Here is a 22,497-nt window from a genome sequence, read left to right as displayed (position 1 = left end):
GGGAGCGCTTACGTGGCAACAAAACGCGCCCTTGAGGGAGCGATTTATGTCCACATAAGCAAAGCGCGCCCTTAGAGACGCGTTTTTCTGCCACGTCCCCTGGCACCGCGCTGACGTGGACGCGCTTTCGGGGAAAATAGGTCATTTTGGTAAATAATAAAATATCGGGCCCATTTCGGTAAATTTAAAAAAATGGTTTTTTCTTGTATTTTGCCCTTAATTTTTAATCTTATTAATATAATGTTTTATATTATTTTGGATAGTTTTGGATAAAAGATACCTATGCTAATTTGAATATTTAAAAAAAGATAACTTATTTTAATTTTTAATAAAATAAAATTAACTTAATATTTTCTACATTAAGTCATAAGTAGCTACCTACCTACTTATCTAATTCAACATTTTTTTTGTTGAAATTTTTATATTAAGTAAAAAATTAAAATGACTATTAAACACATTTAAAATATTAAATATTAAAAATTTTCTTTTTCAATAAAATGAAAATATTCTATGGTTTATATCAAACACACTCTTATATATACTAATAATATTGTAAAAATAGAAAACCAATTTATACCAAATCAAAGTGATTAAATGCCAATTAGGCTTTGGCTTGCTATTTAAGGCGAAGGCCTTAGGGTATTGAGTACTCAAGTTCGAATCCCACCATGTGCAATTGCAATGTATGCGTCTCCATCAACAATGTGTGTATGTCATGTGTGAGTTTTTTTTTATTCTTTCCAATTCTTCATTGCTTGTGTTTCGTATTAGTTTGATTCTACATTGAAGTTGATCAATTAGTCTTTCTAAAAAATTTAGAGCAAAATAATCATTGGTAATTTCGAAACTTAGTAACTAAGGACAATTATATTGGGAAATTTTGGTTAAGAAAACTGTTTACAGTTATAGTGGAAGTTTAAAAATTTTCAAACTGAATCGACTTGTGATATTTATAGCAATAAACTTTTATCAAAAACTACATGTGCTTTGTGTGAAGCGGATTTGAGTCGATCTTGGCTTTCAATTGAACGACTTTCTTCGTTATCCTCGTACTTTAAATTCCATCGAGTATGGGCTCGAGCAACACAAATCAAACACAGAATAAGAAACAATATTATTACTTCCAATAGGAAAATAATTTTCTCAATAGAAACCAGTAAAGATCATAATTCCCAGAAAATAGAATTTATTCTAAGTAAATAAGTTACTGCTTTTTCTGGCAAAATAACGATAACTCTATATTCAAGAAGTGTGTGTTTAAGATCAATCGATGTCATCTATTTATAAGGAGAGATAGAAAAATCCTAGTTGAACAAGTCTTTTAGAAGTAATATTTATTTAATAAAAAACACTCTCCTATTATAACTAGGAGAGGGGTGCCAACAACCCTAGTAAAAACCCTCACTTATCACATGAGGAGGTTCAGGCCTCTCATGTATTAGGTCTAATTATATGTGCTTCTTAGACTTTTGACCCATCATTTTAGAATTTAATCCAACCCAATATTAGTTTTCTATTTCTCAAAATAAATATTATTTAATTAATTAATTAAATTAACTAAATTAATTTCCCCATTAAATAATTTTCTCAATCCAATTCTAATTTCGTTAAAATCATGATAACTTTATCGTAAAAAAATCTATGAGAAAATATATTAATTTTCTTATTCAACAGATTCATAATAACTAATTAATTTAGTTCAATTTTCGAACTTAATTATTTAATTATAATTAATTAAATAATAATTCGAAAACCTTAAATAAATTCTCAAGTCATTTCTATCCTTAGTGAGAAAATCCATTTATTTGTAAATGTGACTCATTTCTTTAACTTCCTCATTTCCATTCATTTGGTTCTACATGTAATTTATTTCTAGTTTCAACGAGCTAGCAGAGGGACCGGTTGGACATATATAATTAGGGTTCAAATAATTTATAATTAAATCTAGTTTTTTGCCCATTAATCATAAAGTTATTTAGTTACGAAATCATTCCACTATAATATTATTATTGAGCTCTCCCTAATTACATATCATTATGAAAGCTATTTAATATAGTACTCGCCTAATGACTCTGTCATAAGTGTGTTACCCTTATAGGACATCCTTAATCTCTTTGTAATAAATTCGTTCTTCCAATATGATCCTATTTTATCTCATAGTAACAATTATATCTTCCTTCATGAAAAGTTAATTATTATCAAATAGTAATTAATTCATTTATCACAAAGACTAATGACCCGTGACCACGTTTACTTTTCATCTATCATGCAATGTCGATGAAAGGATATCTTTTACCCATTAGTTAGACTATGAATTCCACTATTGTAAATGATGCTGCATACTACAGAAATCATTTGTGAAATGCACCAGTTTCTGATTCCTTATCTATTTGAACTCAAGCTTTTACTTACATAAAATTATAAGAGTCATGCATACATAGTCCATCCACTTAGGATTAAGGTATATCACACTGTGAAAGTCACAAGTGAATTAATACATAAACGAATCTAAGATCTATTCTACTCGAGTCTTGTCCTATGTACTATCATTCCAATCAATCACATCTATGTATCTATCTTTTAGGAATCATCCGCTCCGATGTACAAGACAAAACATCTCCCTAATTGGACCTGATAAATGTCATATTAGTCTTTCAATTAGATTGCTCATTTCCGATTAGACTAAGGACATGTTTGAGTTTATCTACTAATACATGTCTTTTCGTATTATGATTTGACCACGTAATACCATTTAGTATTAGTTAAACGTTAGATAACCAGTGAATCAATATTTGCTTCCATTTTGCTTTGTGTGCAAAAACATTGATGACAATATACAAAGACCATTAATGTAATCAATGAATATTTTATTAAACAATTTGTTTGAAAAAATATAAGTGTGCAAAGACGAAAATACTACACCTAGGGCACTAGATCCAACAAATTAATCACACCGTTAATGTCTTTCATCAATTGTACATAATTTTGATTGGTATAATAACAAGTTTAGCCTTCAATGTTTACATATTTTGTCATTTTGACCTTGATTCTAAAAAACCAACAAATTTAACCTCAACATTTACGCATTTACACGAATGTTGCAAGATAAATTTGTTAAATTAGGACCAAACCGATAGAATATGTAAACTTTGAGGGCCAAATTCATTATTATTCCAATCAAAATCATGTACAATTGATTGAAAACATTAGCATCGTGATTAATTGTCTTTAGTTGCTCATTTTCGAAATTGCTCTGATTTTTATAGAGGAACCAATTTGCTTAATTTCGAAATTAAAAGGGACCAGAGAGGTCTTTTTACCAAACTCTCAAAGTAGAGTTATTAAATCTTTAAGTGTAAACAAAATAGAGGGACTAAAACTAAAATTAAATATATTTTAGTTATCATTGCATGTAAAAGTTATATATCCAATGAAAATTTGGCACAATTAGCAGTATATAATATTGCATTCGAAATGGCAAATTTTAATTATCATCTCTCACCTCAGCTTCGATTCCAACAAACTAAGTTAACATATATATATATATATAATATCTTCCATTACCATTATTGAATGTATCGAAAACAATGAAATTTACTTTCAAACAGGCCCTCCCCGACGGCGCCTGCAAAGGGTTTTTTGAACATTGAAAAATGTTGTCCCCTACAATAACTCATCTGCCGGTCTACATTTGGAGAAAAATTAATTACATCACATGTTGATAAGAACACTATCATTAATTTTGATGCAATACTTTGTTAAATCATAAATGGCTACTTGATTAAATTTAATTACTAATTTTATATTATGAATATAATTTTAAATTTTGAAAAATATAAGGATTAAATTTACAAATTTTGCAAAGCATAAGGACTAATAGAGAATTTAACCAAGTTTTTACTTACAAACAAATTAAGACAATCAATTACAATTGGTATAAGAATTTATGAATTCATCCATTTGTACAAATGCATACTTTATATTACACATGGAAAAAAAAATGCAGATTATTGTTAAAGATACAACAAAAAAAAAACTGGGGACCTAATTGAAAAAGATATAAACCTTAAAAAACTTCTGAAAACTAATTAAAAGAGGTTTAAATTTGTTAGTCTCCTAAAGTTGATAAAAGCTTTGGCTGGTGATAGTTATATCACCTTCACTTGTATCTCTAACCTAATTTCGTTGCATTGTGATTCGTCTGCCGGTCACCGGAATGTAAATCCGAAGATTCTTTTGTGATCCGGCGTTCCTGCAAAACAAGATAACAGTATTAAAACTCCTTTTCAGATACCGGAATGGCTAATATAAATGAAAACGATGCTCACATCGCGGAATAGTAGATCATCGGCTTCAAGCATGTGGATAACATGCCCCATTTTTGGCCTTTTTGTTGCATCAGGATCAACACATCGAAGAGCGACTAATAGTACACGTTTAAGCGCTTTTGAAGCAGGCATCACGGGTAACTTAGGATCGATTACTTCTTCGGCTTTTCGGTTTCCGACCATGGCTTTTAACCATTCCACTAAATGCACCTCTCCTTGTGGTCGGGTAAAGTCAACCGGACTTCTACCGGTAATAATTTCCATAATAAGTATGCCAAAACTATAGACATCGCTCTTCTCGGTTAACATGCCGGTACAAGCATATTCCGGAGCAACATAGCTGGAAAAAAATGGACAAAATGATTAATCTTGGAGAGAAAAAGGACAAAGGCGGTAAAGGTATAATAGATACCCTGGACTAGAAATCAGATTGCATTTTGACTCTTAATAAAAAAAACTGAGCAAATTAGCCTCTGGACTTTAAATCAAAGAGCAAACTAATCCTTTCAGTTAAAATTTTCATCCATTTTTGTTGTTAAAAATAATTACACTTAGTGTATAACATAAGCCTTAAACCCTATACCTCATATCATTATACAGAAACTAAAAAAATTTAATAGTAGAAATGGATAAAATTTTTAACAAAATGATCGATTTGCTCTTTGATATAATGTATAAAGATTAATTTACTCATTTTTTAAATACACGTGACAAAATACAATCCAACTTAGTACAAGGATATGATACTTTTGCCGATAAAAAAGCTGCAAAATGGAAGTTTAAACCAACCCAAATGTGCCCATCACTCGAGTAGTCACATAACTCCGTTCGGAACACAAGAGTTTGGCAAGCCCGAAATCCGAAACCTTAGGGTACCATTGACGGTCGAGTAGGATGTTGCTAGATTTTACGTCTCGATGAACAACTTTCGGTTCTAGACCTTCATGAAGGTAAGCTAAACTGCAAATAACAATGGCATCCAAAGCACAGAAATGAAGGAAGAGAGTTTTACATGAATCAAAAGCACAAAGATGTAATGTTTTATAATTTTATTACCCCTTTGCTGTTCCTAAAATGATATTCATACGAATATCCCATGTAAGTGGACTAACATCACCAACATCACCATGGAGCCATTGCTCTAAATTGCCATTGTCAACGTACTCATACACAAGCATCCTGCATAGCAAAACAAAACCCAGATACTAAGTTATCTTTCATGTCCATTTTACTATCTATATTCAAGTTTTGGAGTTGTTCTTCTCCAATGACGTTGTCGACACTTTTAGTAATACTATGTCAACAACAAAATGCAATCTTACTTTCACAGTAACTTTTCATTGCACTAAAGATGTAAGTTGCAGTACCTGTAAGCACCTTCAACACGGTATCCATGTAATCTCACAAGATTCTTGTGCCGTACACGTCCAATTGCTTCCACTTCTACTTTAAATTCCTTCTCAGCTTGACCCCTGCAAATATATATATCAATGATTCGCAATAAACCCGAATCATAAATACAGACAAACATGAACAGTAAGACGGATAAAAAGAGAAATTGGATACCTGTTGTTGAGCAAATTTTTTACAGCAATTTTAGTCCCATCGGTTAAAACACCGTAATAAACAATGCCGTACCCACCTTCGCCGATGACGTTTTCTTCACACAATCCATCGGTGGCTAACTCCAGTTCCCTTAACGTAAACCATCTTCCCCACCCAAGGTGAGATACTTCCGGCCCGACCGTCCCGCTCCCAAACGACGGCGTTTCGCTCACGCTGGTATGTCCTTTACTTTCTCCGCTAGAGAACACCGTCAGTACGTGCTGCTGCTGCTCCGTTTTCCCCAAGTCCACTTTAACCTCCGGAACCGGCGGCGCGACTCGTTGGTGATCCGGCGCCAATGGCTGACGGTGGTGGACTATTTCCTGGATCTCTTTGCAGATTGGCGGCGCGGGGTCAAGCTGTCGGTGTCTCCGAGATTTGCGGCGGGCTGTCAGACAAAGGGAGAGAAGGAACAGAGATAAAACTATGAAAGTACCGAAAAGGATTCCGATCACTACCCATAGCTTTAACCCGAAAACCGAAGTTGGTTTCGATAGCTCCGAGTTAACAAACGCCGCGTCGTACACCGACATTTTCAGATTCCGGCGGTATTAGCTTCACCGGAAATAAGAAAAATGGAAAGCCAAAAAGAAACCCAAAAAGGATGAATAAAAAAGAAAGTTTAAAATCAAAAGGACCACACAAATAGAAAGATAGTGTTTCTTCTTCTTCTTCTTCTTTAATGATCTGCACTTACAGCACTGAACACTTCTTTTAATACCTTCTTGCAACTATTTAAATAAAAAAATTACTTTAGCTTAATGAAAATTAAAAATGTTTATTTTTTGTTTTAGTCCCTCTATGATACTAAAATTTAAATTTTAATCTTTTTATTTAATTTAAAATGTGATTCTAAAATTGATGTGTTTCTTAATTTTTAAGTATTTATTATAATTTTAAAAACAAATAAAATGTCAGTCTTGAATTTAAATGATATTTAACTTTATTAATACTATGAAATATGAATTTTAAATTTTAAAAAGATATAAATATGAATAATCTCATTATAGATTCTGATTATAACTGTTTTTTTTTACACAATGTCTAGAATTACCCATAACACCACCCTATAAATAAAAGGATAATGTGTTTCAACGCATTAGAACTATATCCTTATGTATTGGTAATAATATTCATGCCAATCATGATAATACTCTCTATATATAATATAATATTAAAGTGAGTTCTATACTCAATATACGCAATACAAATAAGAAGGGTAATTTTATAATTTAACTCATCTAATTTTATAATATTATTAGTAGGTCCAGATTAATAACCCAATTAATTGTTGGAATTAAAGTGAAGACATGAAAAAAAATCTTTTAAAATAACATAAAGTATTCAACTGACATGCGTAACTTGATTAATTAGACTTTCATGTGATATACTGTGAAAATAAAATTGAGAGATTAAATCTCATGCTTTAACAAAATGGAGGTACTAAAACTGAAATTAAACCAAATTAAAAATGTTGATGTCTACTTGCCATTCTTAGCTAGAGTTGGACTTGGAGTTGGGAATTTATGTATTAAGTTCAAATGACGAAATTATCATTTTCCTTTTCATTTCTTTCAAGTTAAATTATGTTATTAGTCTCTCTATGCTAAATTTAGTTTTTATACTTTAATTTATTCGTTTTTAATCTCTATACATTTTGAATTTTGAAATTTCAATTACGACCACATAATGATTTTTTTATACAATACTTAGAATTATCTATAGCCCCTTACTAACCCTTAAATTAGAGAATAATGTGCTTCAGCGTACTCAAACCCACGTCCTCCTGTACTGACAATAATGCCGATGTCAATCGAGCTAAGACTCAATCAGCATGACTATTGATTTTATTAAGTTTTGTTATTTCCAAAAATTTATATGGTAAACATATTATCACATGAGTAATGCTATGTCAGCTTGCTAATCTTATATATTACTCTAAAAAAAATCAACTAATGAATTTAACGGCTCTCATTTGTGTTAAGATTGAAATGTAAAAAATTGAAGAACGTGGACTAAATCTACAACTTCAAGCTTGGTATATGACTAATATCATAATTTAACCAAACAATTTTAATTGCTACTGTTTGAGTTAGGACTAAAATTTTAAAATTCAAAGAGTATAGGACCTAAACTTGATCAATTTCTAATGTACAGAACTAAAACTGACCAAATTAAATTATAGAGACTAAATCCTCAACTTACGCATATTATAAGGACTAATAGCAGAATTATACCTTCTTTCGTGTTAGTATATTTTAAGCCAAGTCCGGATAAATTTTCGACGGCTAATGACCGTTAAAAGGAAAATCATAGGATACTTTTTGTTGTAGTTAGCTAAGCTTTCACCAAACGGTCAAGATGTAATCAAGCGAATCAGATTGAACATGGACGTCCCACGTGGGTTTACAAAGAGAGCAACGATGATAAGGACTTACACGTGTAAGCACAATGTTATTTACAAGTAGATTTATTCACGAGTCAAATAAATATCTTAAATTGAATTTAAATACAAAATATAAAAAAATTTGTCCTAAATTAAGTCATTTCAAATTTAAATTAAATAGTTTAAAAATATATTCGTTTAAATTTAATTATAAAAGAACATTTAAAATTAAATTTTTTTGAACTTGAATGTTAGCTTGTTAGTCAAGATATTCATTACTCTGATGTGATTTAAGTTTGAACTAATTATATTAGTGTTAGAACTTTGCCCTCCTTTTATAATTAAAAAAAATTGCAAGAAGGTGGTTTCAACAGGAAAAACTCATGCCATAATTTTGGTCCAGCCATAAATAGCTTAACTCACAAGTAGGGGTGTGCATAATTCGAGTAAAACCGAAAAAATTCGGTTAACCGACCGATTAACCGAATTCGGTCGGTTAACCGAATTTTTTCGGTCGGGGGTCGGTTAATTTTTTTATAATTTTTCGGTTAACGGTTAATTCGGTTCGAAACCGGTCGGTTAACCGAAAATTTTCGGTTAACCGAAAAAATTAATAAATAAAATTATCCAACCCAACCCAAACTCAATTACCCAACCCAATAAAACTAAAACTAAAGTTTACCCAATTACCCAATCCAATAAAACTAAAACTAAAAGACAACCCAATTTACTAAAGTATAAAACCCAATTTACTTTAATAATTTATAAATTTTTTAAATTTTAAAAATAAAAAATAAAAAAATTCGGGTATTTTTCGGTAATTCGGTTAATTCGGTTAATTCGGTTAATTCGGGTAATTCGGGTAATTCGGGTAATTCGGGTAATTCGGGTAATTTTTAACCAAAAATAAAAAATACATAATTTTCGGTTAATTCGGTTAACCGACCTTATTAACCGAAAAAATTTCGGTTCGGTTAAATTTTTTTTTAAAAAAATCGGTTCGGTTAACGGTTAAAATTTTTGGAAGGTCGGTTAATTCGGTTATAGTAATTTCGGGTCGGTTAACCGAATGAACACCCCTACTCACAAGCAAACTGAAACTATTAATTAATTAGTCAATTTCATTTTATTTTATTTTATAAAGTAAAATAAAAATAAAAAGTGAAATGGTAAGGGTTTTCCTATTTTAATTAATGGTTAAGAATTCGATTCTCGCATTGAGTACATGGACGAAGCCAGAAAAACTTGTTAGGAGGGCTGAAATTAAATTTTTAATTTTTACGATAGTAAAAATATAATTTTACTATTTTAATAGTCTCTATTTTTATAATTTTTAAAATGATTATATTAAAATTTTATCATTTTTAGGTGGATCAAAGTGTAATTTTTACCTTTATTAATTTAAAATTAAAAAAAATAAAGGGCTTAAATGAAAAATTTTCCAGTTTAGGGGGGACCGGGGCCCTTGTCAGCCCCCAGTTATGCCCCAATCTAAATATAGAACAACTTTAAAACTCGTGGCCAACATCTACCCCTTTCTATATATACATTGAGAAATCATACAAAGAAAATGATAGGTTGAACTTAGCTAGTTGGTTAACAAGTTTTTTAATATTTAAATAATAGTTTAATTTTGGATAATTTGGATAATAAAGGATGTATTTGTTAATATTAAAGTAGCTCCTTTTAGTTTCAAATAAATTATTTTAATTTTTCCTGAAAAAAAAACCCAGCTTTTAAACTTAGAGATTATATTGATTTGGACAATTTATTGTTATTTTTATTCAATCGGTCCAATTTAATTATGATAATATATTAATATTCTAAAAGACAGAAGAAAATTGTAGTGGAAAGTGGGGAGAGGAGAGGCGTTACTAGGAAATTTTGAGTAGATAAGGATAAATCATTGCATTAAATTATGGGTCAGTATTTTATATACTATTAGTATAATATTCTAATTTTATAAATCAGTAGAGTCAATTTATTATAATATAAATAGATTAATAATTAAAGAAATTTAAATTAATCAATTTATTAGATTAAAATCCACATACGATATTTTGAAACTCACACATATAATTGTAAATCTTTTGCCAACAAGCCAAGCCTCATTCGTCTCTTTTTTCTTTTTCAAACTCTTTTACTACACATTATAAATGTAAGAAAATGTGAGTTTGAATGTGTTAAAACGCATTTATTATCCTATTTAATAATTTAAAATGATAGTATGAGTAGATCTAAACATCATTTGTATGAAATTTTTTAAAGAAATAAATAAATTTCATGTTAAAGTATTTTTTAACATGGTTTTATTACTTTTTCTTTTGTGGGTTCAAAAGACAAGTTGGAATTAGAAGGAAGCTGAAAGTAGTGTTCTTGAAGTTTTTTTTTTTGTTTTGTTTTCTCTTTTTACATAAGGAATAAAGAATATGCATTATTGTACTAATCATTCCTAGTCCCTATCATGATTTTATCATTCAACCATGATATAATAATTAGAGGATATGTTAGTGGATGTCTAGTGTTTTTCATTAAGGTAGCATTTATGAATAAAGATGGCAATTTATACGAACTGTTTTCTTTTGTTGATTCAATAAAAAAATATATTAAAAAGAGAAACTTTTATTTAAAAAATAATTAAATTCCTTAACCAAGTATTGAATTTCTAATGACCGGAGTAGAAACGAGAAAAACGTTGGAGGGCATCCAAGTTTATGGAGCATATTGATTTAATTTTGGGTTAAATAAATTTGATAATTCGAATTTTGAAATTTTTGGATGATTTTAATTTAAGTCATTTTAAGTTTCATTTGGAGTTCTCCAAGTGGAGCAAGTTCTAATTGGTTATTTCAAGCTTGGGTCATTTTAGTTTCTTCATTAAAGTCATTTGTAGTTCAAGTTGTTTCGAGTTTTGCTCGATTATGAATCTGGATCGATTTGAATGTTACAGAACAAGAATCAGACCAAGGAACAGGAATTTAATCCTGACTGAAACTCCCCTAAAGAATGATGCATTACAATCAAGGTTCTAAGAACTAAACCAACATTCAAACTTATAGCTGTAAGATTATCAATTCTTGATTCAATTGGTTCATTCGATTTAATTAAATGAATTGTTTTAAAATTCATAAAATTAAAAAAAGAAATTTGCAGGTCACCTTATCTAACCTTCTCTCTATCCCAACTAGTTAGAATGGTCCAACCAATATATCCGGTCTAATTTAAACAACATTAATTACAATATCTCCTCTCACATCATTAGACATACATTCCAGAAATGATGCAAATTATAACAACAAAATGCTACAAAGATCCTCAGCCGTTGTCTCGATTTACTTATTGCATCAAACGTGATCCTCGGTACCGATACTGTAATTCTCATGTCTATCAAAACTATTCGGATTCTAACCTTGAAAATCCCTAACTCGTAAGGAGCCCCAAATTAATGAGCCTATCTAGTAATGAATACATTACCTCTCAAATTTAAATGGTCGTCCATGTGAAGCTACTATTACCAAAATGATCTTGTATTCATGATGCATATTTTATATGCCAATAATATGCATACATACGCATATATATACACGCAGACATTATTTGATATTTATGATGATGGCAGTGAGAGCCATCATATGGAGGTACTGCAAAAGCTTATTGAGATGGAACGAAGGTCAAACTCAAAGCCGATCAGCCTTTTCGGTGTGGCTAGTCATAGTCAAGGGATGTATGGTCATGGTCACAGTCACAATTCAAAGATCTATACACGGTAGCCTCTAACAGGCTAATACATTTGTATGATATAAACAAGGCATAGAAAAGACATCCAGTGTATTGACATGCATGCATGCATTCATACATATATACATAACATCTGACTTCTACACCTTGTTAGCAAGTTAAGCAGCAGGACCATTTACCTGCAACCTGGCATTAAAGCCTTGGAATGAGCAATGAAAGAGAAGAGCGCACAAACTGTTCCACAAACACTTAGAGTACCTTGTTATGCTATTGGACTGGTGTTTGCCGAGATATGTGCGAGATTGATACTGTAGGAGCTACCGAGTTTCACAGCCTCAGGCTCTGCAGCATTTGATTTTATTACTAGTTAGTAATGAATGTAATCTATATTTTGACCAGATATCGTTTAGACCTTTCGGCATTCACCAGCTTGAAACTTTTAAGTCAGAACAGGAAAGAGAAGCCAAGAAGGACACTAAATAAATTCAAATGATGAGTTCGGATTCAAACTTGAATGTGGTTTCAGTGTTATATTTACAGACTTCCATCAACAATTTTTTAAGGGCTAAAAACTGAAAGTTAAAATAATATATATTGTGTAAAAGGCAACAGTGCTGAAGAAGAGGAACAATAACTTACATGATCTTCAAACTCGGGGCTTGTCAAATTGACACAGAGATTTCTCATCAACAACAATGCCTGCAAAGAGCCAAACAAAGCCCCTTGATTTAACTGTAAGCTTTATGTCAGAATATGACATCTCTAAAACCTCACACCAACCCCCCCCCCCAAAAAAAAAGAAAAAAAGAGGAAAGTCTGGATTATTAACATCATTTAGTGTGACATACCGTTTCGAAATTTATTGGGTCCAGCTGCTTCAGCTTCTGCAAGTGCCCACTACCACTGGGGTCAAAGACACTGTCAATGAAGCTGTACACCTCAGCAAAATCCGGCATAGCTGCATCAAATCAGAAGCAGAGTTATTGCTAATGGAAGGAAGGAAGGAAAATTTCAAGTTGCGGTAAAAACTAATCAAAAATTACATCATTTAAAAATAAAAAAGAGAACTTGTAAAATTTTCAGAAATTCAAAAATTACACGCTGACATGGAAAAGTTTGCTACATGTCAAATCCTTTTTTGCACTTAATGCCACAATGTTTTTAACGGCACTAGATTTTGGGGGTGAACTGTTTGACAGAGCAAAACTTTAGGAACCAAACTGAGACAAAAAATTCTTTAGGTGCCAAATTGAAAAAAAAGCTACTATAGGGGCAAATTTTAACAAACAGCAACAAAAAGAAGAAATGGGAAGAATATAGATCAAAATATGCCCATAGTCAAATACGTAGATGTTCTTTATCATGAGGCAGCTAGAGTTCATCATGAAGTATCTGAAACAAAATGGCCATTTTCTTGCAAATAGAGAAATATGTCTTTTTGTAACAATAAACAAATGTCAATATGAGAGAAAGAATTTTTCAAGTGTAAAGATAAGCGCATGTATCATACAAATCAGAGTTATCTTTTGATAAAAAGAACTTAATTCAGTAATCAGAAGCAGCTGCTAAACCGTATTTGATTTACATCATATTAAGTGCTGCATGAGATAGCATTATAGATGTCAGTATTATTGAAGTATTATTTTAGATTTATTATTTTAAGAAATTGCATGTGTCCTGTTATTTGCCATTCCAGTGTTGCAGCTTCGAGATATGATCATATGGCAACATGGTCTAGGGATGCCCATATCAAGCTCAAAGTAGAAATAAATTACTAACCTCTAGATTTCTTCCGATGACCCCCTCCATCAATGGTTTCACTAAACAATCAAGTTCCGGAAGTGATTTTGTTGCTACTACTGTAACAAGAATTATGCACAATAAATGGTCCAGCCAATGCTGCATCATCTGAAAACATACATGATTCATATGTGATTATATTTCCAGACTTGAGAGCAAGAAAAATTAAAGGTAAAAGCAGTGCAGGAAAAATTAAAAGCTTTGGTCAATTGAGATACAGAGACGGGTGGCATGGAGTTGTAATTCCAGGAAGATAGAGCTGAAGTAGCAATCGGATTTCGAAGCATCGATGATGAATCTTGTCTGTACATATAACCTGAGTTAAGCAAGGCGGATGAAGATTGAGACGGTCCAGCAACTTGGGATACAACAATAGCTGCAACTCATGCACAAGTACCCAAAAAAATATACAACCAATATCGATAGTACCATACAGACCATTTTTGGGAGCTTTTTGTGGGTACCCATGAGCTGCTTTCCTTTTTGGCCGAGGGGGCGGTACATGTTCACTCATCCCATTTTACTGAACCTTAAGGAAATAATTCTGAGCATGGCTGTGGATCTGTCAATTGCACCCACTAAAGTCTTCAGCAAACACATACCAAAAACAACATATATGGCCAAATTCATTGCGGAAAGAAACCATACCATCTTTCTAATTTTACCTGGATCACTGTCTTAGACCCAACAAATGCTCCAATCTTCTTCAAATCATGATCAAATCTAAAATAAGGTAAACAAAGATATCATTAGCACCACAAGCCACAGAGTATGGATATAATAATGTAAATGTAAACAAACTATCAACGTATTTCTACGTTAAAAATCAATATCTTATTCAAATTTCATGCATTCCATAAGCTTAATTCTAATTACTTGGAGTTAAAATCAATATCTTATTCCAGTTACTCCTCAACCAAACAATGCCATTACCAAATTATCTGAAAAAGCAAATTGCACCGAACTGGTAAGTTTCCAAATAAAACGAAACCCTCCTCAACAAATCTTGCAATCTTCTTCGATTTTTTTCAAGGAATTGGCTTTGTTACTCACTTCATTAAATTCAAATTTAAAATTACTTAGAATTAAAATCAATATGTTATTCCAGTTGCTTCTCAACCTAACAATGTCATTACCAAATCATCTGAAAAAATCACCAAGTAATTGCATCGAACTGGTAAGATTCCACATAAAACGAAAGCTCCCTCGACAAATCTAGCAGAAACTTTCGTACATCACTTAAGCATATTATCTTCAAATTTTTTTTGAAGGAAATTGACTTTGTTACTCACTTCATTAAATTCAAATTTCAAACTGAACAAATAATAGCTAAAAACAGTACTAAAGAGAAATGAAATCTAGTAAATTTTACTGACAATTGAAGAGCTTCGAGAGACTTATCGTGCTCCTGCTCAGTCCAGCTCTCTTTAGACTTGGTAATAGTGTCAGGCTTCCTGATCTTCTTGTTCGGATCCTCCGAATAGGAACCGGTATTACCAGCGGCGGACGTGGACACGGAACTAGAAGGCGGAGGATGAGGCTGCGGCGGTAGAGAATTAAGAGACCATAAGCTTGAAATTCCCAAAAATTAATTTTAAAAAAAGAATTAAATTGATGTAATTTTGGGATTTTCTTTAAATAGTAAAAAGAAGTAGAAAATATGGAAATATGGTGAGGAAGTGACAGTTCGAGCATTTCTTTATTCAAACTGGAGGGTGAGTTAAATGGCGGGAACCTAACCGTACACGTGGATTAATATGAATCGCTTAATTGATAGGTAGGATTGTAGGTTAATTCTAACACTGTGTTTGGTTCTGTGTATTAGCTAATCCATTACGCGCCTATTACATTACGTCCCTATTCCGGCGTTTGGTTTGTTGTAATAGGTATTACGCGCATAATACAATCCCGACCTAATCCCCAAATTTCCTGATTTTCTAATCCCTTCCCAAATCAAGTATTACACATTACATCCGGCTTCCCTCCCCAAGTCTCTGTTTTACCCTCCCTCCCTACCCGAAATCGACCTCCACCCTCTCTTTTTTCTGTCCTCATCATTTCTCCTCCCATTTCTTTACCGATTCTCTCTCTCGGTCTCCCATTTCTTTACCCGAAATCCACTGCTTCATTTTTTTCTCTCCGGTCTCGGCGTTTGGTTTTTGTTGAGGTATGAATCTTGAACAATTACCCTATTACACTGCTTTCATTGTGCTGCTGCTGATTTTGGTTGATCAATTGGTTGATCAGTTTGTTTTTATGCTTTCTTGTTATCTAACTTGTGTTCGATTCAAACGATAGTTATTTGTGTTTCTCATTTGAATCCTCTTTATTCCTTTGTCCTTATGTCATCTTGTTTCTGACAATGTAATCCTCTTTATGTATTTTTTTAAGGCATTTTTTATGAATTAAATTTGTTTCGTCTCCCTTCTTCCTTTCTCCTCCTCATTGCTATTCTGTCTCTATTTCTTTTATTTTCTTCTGCATTCTCTGCTGTTTCTGTCCTCCTTTCTTTTTCTACTTTTCTTCTGGCTTTCTATTTTGTTCCATAACAGTGTGTTTCCAATTTGTTCTAAATGAATCCTTACGTGATCGGTGATTCAGTGATATCTCTTTCTCTTTGTTTGTATAAATTCAATTGAAGAATCATCAGAAAAATTAATATATATGTAATAAAATTAGAAATATTAGAAGAAAGTGCAATCTTACAAATCGTCCTATACACCGCATTATTTTCCTATTTATTTAGTTTCTTAGTAATGTGATTCAATAATGTTTATATACATAGTTGATGGATTATTGTTATTGTACATATTGAGACATATTGAATGGAAACCACCTCCTGCATTGAATCATGCAAAGTAAATAAATTAATTGTGTTTGCTGGAGTTGGAGAGTGGATCTGGTAGTATTTGATACTTATTTGGACATAACTATAAGATATGATCTTCAAGAAAATTGAGTATACTTGCATATTCATATTCGATACTCACCTAAAATCTAGATAAAATAATGGTAACTAAGATAGAATGTAAATAATCTGGATAAGGTGTTGGTACAATCTTTATTGGTTTGGAGAACCGTTTAAAGGGAATTGAAAATCTATGTTATTCGAACACCTCATTTTTTTCTTTATTGGGTAATACCATGATTGATTTCATAGTGATTATTCATAGCTGTTTGGATTGGTTTAACAGGGAATGTTGTGTTTAAGACCATATTTTCCTTGTTTGAAATTTGTAAATGTCTTCAATAAAAACTATAAAATGCGAAGATTGTTGGTGCCAGTTACATTATCTAGATGCAACTTCAACTGATAGGATAGTATATCTCAATTAGATAGGGCGTATGACTGGGGTTATTATCACCAAGCAAAAGTAAACAAAAGCAAAATAGAGGAAATGTTGAAAAATGAACTGTGCAATTACTGCATTCTTAACCTCCATAAAATTGGGAAGATTAGGACTTAATATTCTTAAATTTGGAGCATCTTGATGTCTTAAATTGTCGTGGATCTTTATCTTCAAATTTTGATGCATGCGATGTGATGAGTTCTCAATTGTCATCACTAGGAATAAATCATTCTTTATGAGTAAGGAGTAATGGCATTTTCTTGTGTGTTAGGTATTAAACTTCCTAGGGCATATAATTCTTTTTCTTTTCTGTTTTGCGTTGGATCTTTATTTCTTGATACCGACAAGTCACTTATTCTGAATTTTTTTGTTACTTATTTTCTAACTTTGAAAATGCTTATTTTGTATGAATTTTGAAAATATCAGTTAATTTTATTGAAATAAACTTCATTATTCCTCTTCTTTTTAAAAAAAATGGTTTAAAGGGTTGGTAAATGTTTGGTTTTGAAGTTAGAAATGGATGTAGTTTGACACATAACAACTGAGCTCAGTCTATGATGCAGAGTTGACATTTTATAGTCTTCGTTTTTAATTCTACCCTGCAAGTCAAATGTGAATATATATGAATTTGATTGTTTGGTTCCATCCCAAAGATTTCATGTATGAATTCACACACGGCCTTAATGCGGAAGAGGATCGAATTCGTTAATTACTCTTTAACAGTTTATTTGTTGTTTAGTTGAATAGATTTTGCGGAATCACCCATTTCCTTTGTTTTTATCTTGTTTTCATAATGTTTGTTGTAATATTGATTTTGAATCATATATATTCAAAGCTGCCAAGTTGGTATATTTAATAATCTAAAGGACTGGTTACTAAAAGAGAGGCTGCTTTGGTTATTGGATGATCAATTTTATAAACTGATTATTTTTGTAACATCGATTTCCCTTTTCTCATTACAGGTTCTTTGTTCCAACACTTCTACATCGCAGTCGTCCCCGATTTGCTCATTACAGGTTAGTTTTCCATTGGTATTCATGGCTTTGTTTGTATGTTTTCCCACATAATATGTTTGTATTGCTGTAGCAGCTTCTGTTGTTTCCCAAATGAATATGGTTTTGTTTGTATGTTTGTATTGCTCATTACAGCTTTTGTTTGTATGGTTATGGTTATTGCTGCATAATTATTGTTCTTTTTTATCACCAATTTGTACATGGATGACTCGAAATGGCACACACACACTTTTTCTTTCCCTTATTCATTTGCAGAAACAATGAACCATATCCCGATGTCTTATGACCGTTATCTTTTATTTGATATTTTTCTTTTATGCTTTATTAAAAAAAATATTAAAAGTTTTTTTTTAAAAGAAAGTAGTATGTATTCAAATCTAAAGTTGAAAACTTTTTGAATTTAAAATAGGTTATATGTTTTTACTAATAGGTAACATTTTTTTTAAAGAAAGTAGTATGTATTCAAATTATTGGTGTACCAATGCACCAACTTTTTACTAATATATAATTTATTAGTGAAAGCGTACATAAAATCAATGTGAACCAACTTTTTACTAATATATAATTCCTTAGATTTTATAAAGTGTTCACCTTTTGAATCATGATATTAAAATAGTAATTAATATATTTGTTTTTTTTTCTTAAGATCATTATGTCAGGTGTTCCAGAATCAAATGCTTCTTCTCAAGCTTCTCGAGGAAGCAAAAGAAAATGGGTTCCAGAAGAAGATGCAGCATTAGTTTCCTGCATGGTGGACCTGCACAATGTTGGAACATTTAATGCTGATACCGGGTTCAAAGCCGGTTATTTGAACGAGTTGGGAAGAATGCTACAAACGGTTTTACCAAATGCAATGTTGAAGGCGAAACCTAATATTGAATCAAGGATTAGGTTACTAAAAAGGGAGTGGTCAATCGTCTATGACATGCTTAATGGCCAAAACAATAGCGGTTTTGGTTGGGACGAGCATAGGCAGCTCGTTGTTGCTGAAGATGCGGTTTGGGAGTCCTATTTAAAGGTAAGATTATTTCAAGTCTTTATTATCTTATTTTTACCAAACTTATGACTAATATGATTTCCTCATTTTTTTAGAGTCACAGAGAAGCCACTCAATTCAGATATCGTACTTTCCCTTACTACGACCAGCTTACTACGATATACGCAAGAGATCGAGCAACTGGGAAAGATGCTCAAACAGCTGCTGATGTTCTTGAAGAAATAAATGCTGAGGATGTTCGTACTATAGGTATGGATGAGGAAAGAAACTCATTCTATGACTGCGAAGCTGACATCCCTTTGGATGACATGGATGTTTCTGCTGCGGAGCCGCAACGAGATAGAGACCAAGAGGGTTCCTCATCTTCAAACAAGAGAAAAAAGAAATCTGATGCTCGTGATATGTCTTCTTCATTTGATGAGGCTGCCACTTTATTGGCCGAAAACATCAAGGCCGTTGGCGATCAAATCAGTAGGAGTATTGCCTCCGAGGTGGTAGTTCAGCAGAAGTCAGAAGAATATCAAAAGATGGAAGAGAAAGCTTCAAATTTATATTCAGCCCTATGGTCAATTGAAGGTTTAACTGACGATCAGCGGTATGAAGCTTTGAGTAAAATTCCAGATCATCCAACTCAAATGATCGTTTTCTTTAGTTTACCTTCTGTTGCCCGATTGGAATGGGTCAGAAGATTTCCTTCTCACCATTAAATATCAATGTTCAAACTTTTTGATGTTGTAAAACTATATAACATATGGATTATGATGTAGAATTTCATTTTCATCTAACCTTTTCTTAATATAAGTTAATTATGTTTATGCAGAATATAATTCTCAAGTTATATATTGATTTTAGTAAATTCATATAAGAACATTTTATTATTAAGAATTTTATGAAATTATATATCATTATTAAATTATATTTAATATTAATTATTTTAAATTGTATAAATTCATATAAGAAAATTTATTATCAAGAATTTTATGAAATTATATATTATTATTAAATTATATGTAATAATTATTATTTTAAATTATACAAATTCATAAAATATAATTTATTAGTTATAATTATTTTAAATTTTATTAAATCATATATTTTAATTAAAATATATTTAATATCAATTATTTCAAATTATCTTTTATAGTATCATATATTATGATTTGAGTAAATTCATATAAGAATATTAATTATTAAGAATTTTATTAAATTATATATTTTAATTATAATATATTTAATAATAATTATGTTAATTTATATTTTACAGTATCATATATTATGATTTGAGTAAATTCATATAAGAATATTAATTATTAAGAATTTTATTAAATTATATATTTTAATTATAATATATTTAATAATAATTATGTTAATTTATATTTTACAGTATCATATATTATGATTTGAGTAAATTCATATAAGAATATTAATTATTAAGAATTTTATTAAATTATATATTTTAATTATAATATATTTAATAATAATTATGTTTAAATGTGATTAAATTATTTATTATTGATAATAATAATCTTATTACAATTTAAATAACAATAACAATAATCATTTACCAAAACAAATTTATGCTAAGGGTATTCTAGTCATTTTAGTTTTTTCCATTATGCTATTACACCTCTATTCCATTCAACCAAACACAAGATTACTATTATGCCTCTATCCCAACAGAGGTGGCTTAGTGAGAGTTCGTCGTGGCGATGCCTATGTCTAAGGTATGTTTAGTATTGTGGGGTTTGTCTACGAGGACATGTGTATAGAATGAGGTTCATCTACTAGGGACATGTGTAGATATAACAACACAATATTAGAGAAAAAATATTAAATTTGGGTATCAATTGATGTATTGGGTCAAATTATTATAAGACCTCTTAATAGTTGGGTTGATTTTAGATTGGATCAATCTAAACTAGATTAATTCCAGTTTTAAAATTTTTGGATCATTTCAAGTTTGAATTAATTCTAGTTCGAACTATTTCGAATTAGGTCATTTAAGTTTGCCACTTAAAGTTTTTTTCTGGTCAATTCATATACAGTTTAAATAATTTCAATTAGGGTAATTTAAAGTTTGGATTATTTATGGTTCGAGATGAATGAATTTGAAATATTAACTTTTTGTGATTAAATTTTGTCCAAGCCTAACCATGTTTGCAAAAAAACTAACCCAACTTTATTTTAGACTCAACCATATTATTTTTAAATTTTGTTTATATTATTTTAATTTAATATTTAATAATTTATTTTTTATTTATTGAATTTTTTATATAGTCATCTTAACATTATTTTAATGTTTACAATAGAGTAGTGTTAAATATTTAGTATAGGTTTATTTTTTTAATGTGTTATAAATAACATAATATATAAAAATAACATAATATAAAGTATTATAAAATAAAAAACGGGCCGGGCTCAAGCCCAAACTCGACCCATATTTTAAACGGGCCTAATTTTGTTGTCAAAACCCATTTTTTGGCCTAATATTTTTGTCCAGACCCTCTCAAATTTTGGACGAGCCTTCAAGCCTGAGTGGGTAACCTAGCCCATGAACAAGTCTAAGTAGAGGGGACCTCTCCCCCAATTTGAGAATTTTTTATTAAGCCCCTTAAAGATTTCTAAACAGTTATTTTGACTCCAATTTTTAGAAATTTACATTAAGCTTTTCAAAATTTTTAGAAATTTTAATTAAGTTCTTTAAACTTAATGTTAAGATTCACCACTACAAATGATAATTATGTATAATTGAACTCGAACTTAATTTCTACGAGTCTAAAACCTCAACCTAACTAATAAGCCAAAGCATTATTCACACATAATGCATTGTTATAGGTGTTTCGCTCATCTAGGTTTTGCCACCACAACTTTGTTGTACAACCACCACCAGCACCTCAACCTAGCCAGGGCCATCACTTTTGCTAAGGCTAGACTCCATGAACATATGGCTGCGCGCATATGAAGTGAAACTTTTTTGATCTACTTGGCGAATAATAGATGTTGAGTACTTTCTTGCATGCCTTATACAATTACATATAAAACATCGCCTACTGCATCTCCATCACATTGTTACCTATCTAGAAGGTTATTGTGTCTCTCAAGTGACCAACCATGATGAGATTTATGCCATACATGTATTAAAACTTGAAATTAGGACAGAGTTATCATCACCTATAAATATGTTTTCCTTACCTTGGTGAAGGATATCTCTTATTCTCTCCTTCTACCTCTTCAGTCTACCAAAAATACCATATCTTTTCCTTACAACTCTTCACACACC

General features: G+C 31.2%; 1 protein-coding gene and 1 pseudogene across 1 annotated transcript; both read right to left on the bottom strand.

The window, feature by feature from the left end:
* Positions 1-3,877: 3,877 nt before the first annotated feature.
* LOC107945953 (probable serine/threonine-protein kinase At1g01540) lies at positions 3,878-6,645 on the bottom strand. Its single transcript, XM_016880125.2, has 6 exons — positions 5,895-6,645; positions 5,696-5,800; positions 5,385-5,507; positions 5,118-5,288; positions 4,329-4,668; positions 3,878-4,252 (listed from the first exon to the last, which is right to left on the bottom strand). The coding sequence occupies exons 1-6, from the start codon at positions 6,464-6,466 to the stop codon at positions 4,172-4,174; spliced, it is 1,392 nt and encodes a 463-aa protein (XP_016735614.1). The 5' UTR covers positions 6,467-6,645; the 3' UTR covers positions 3,878-4,171.
* A 5,570-nt stretch (positions 6,646-12,215) lies between these two features.
* Positions 12,216-15,927, bottom strand: LOC107923782 (protein REVEILLE 5-like; annotated as a pseudogene).
* Positions 15,928-22,497: the final 6,570 nt, after the last annotated feature.

This window comes from Gossypium hirsutum, chromosome D12, assembly GCF_007990345.1.
Source record: "Gossypium hirsutum isolate 1008001.06 chromosome D12, Gossypium_hirsutum_v2.1, whole genome shotgun sequence".
Lineage (NCBI taxonomy): Eukaryota > Viridiplantae > Streptophyta > Magnoliopsida > Malvales > Malvaceae > Gossypium > Gossypium hirsutum.
Note: the sequence above shows the minus strand (reverse complement) of the source record. Positions and strands in the feature narration are given on the sequence as shown.

Bases quoted from the DNA above. Each gene is read 5' to 3' on its own strand.
- LOC107945953 (XM_016880125.2), bottom strand. From the start codon at position 6,466: ATGTCGGTGTACGACGCGGCGTTTGTTAACTCGGAGCTATCGAAACCA. The intron at 5,801-5,894 runs GTATCCAATTTC...ATATATTTGCAG, and splicing joins AAAAATTTGCTCAACAACAG to GGGTCAAGCTGAGAAGGAAT. The intron at 4,253-4,328 runs GTGAGCATCGTT...CTTGTTTTGCAG, and splicing joins ATGATCTACTATTCCGCGAT to GAACGCCGGATCACAAAAGA.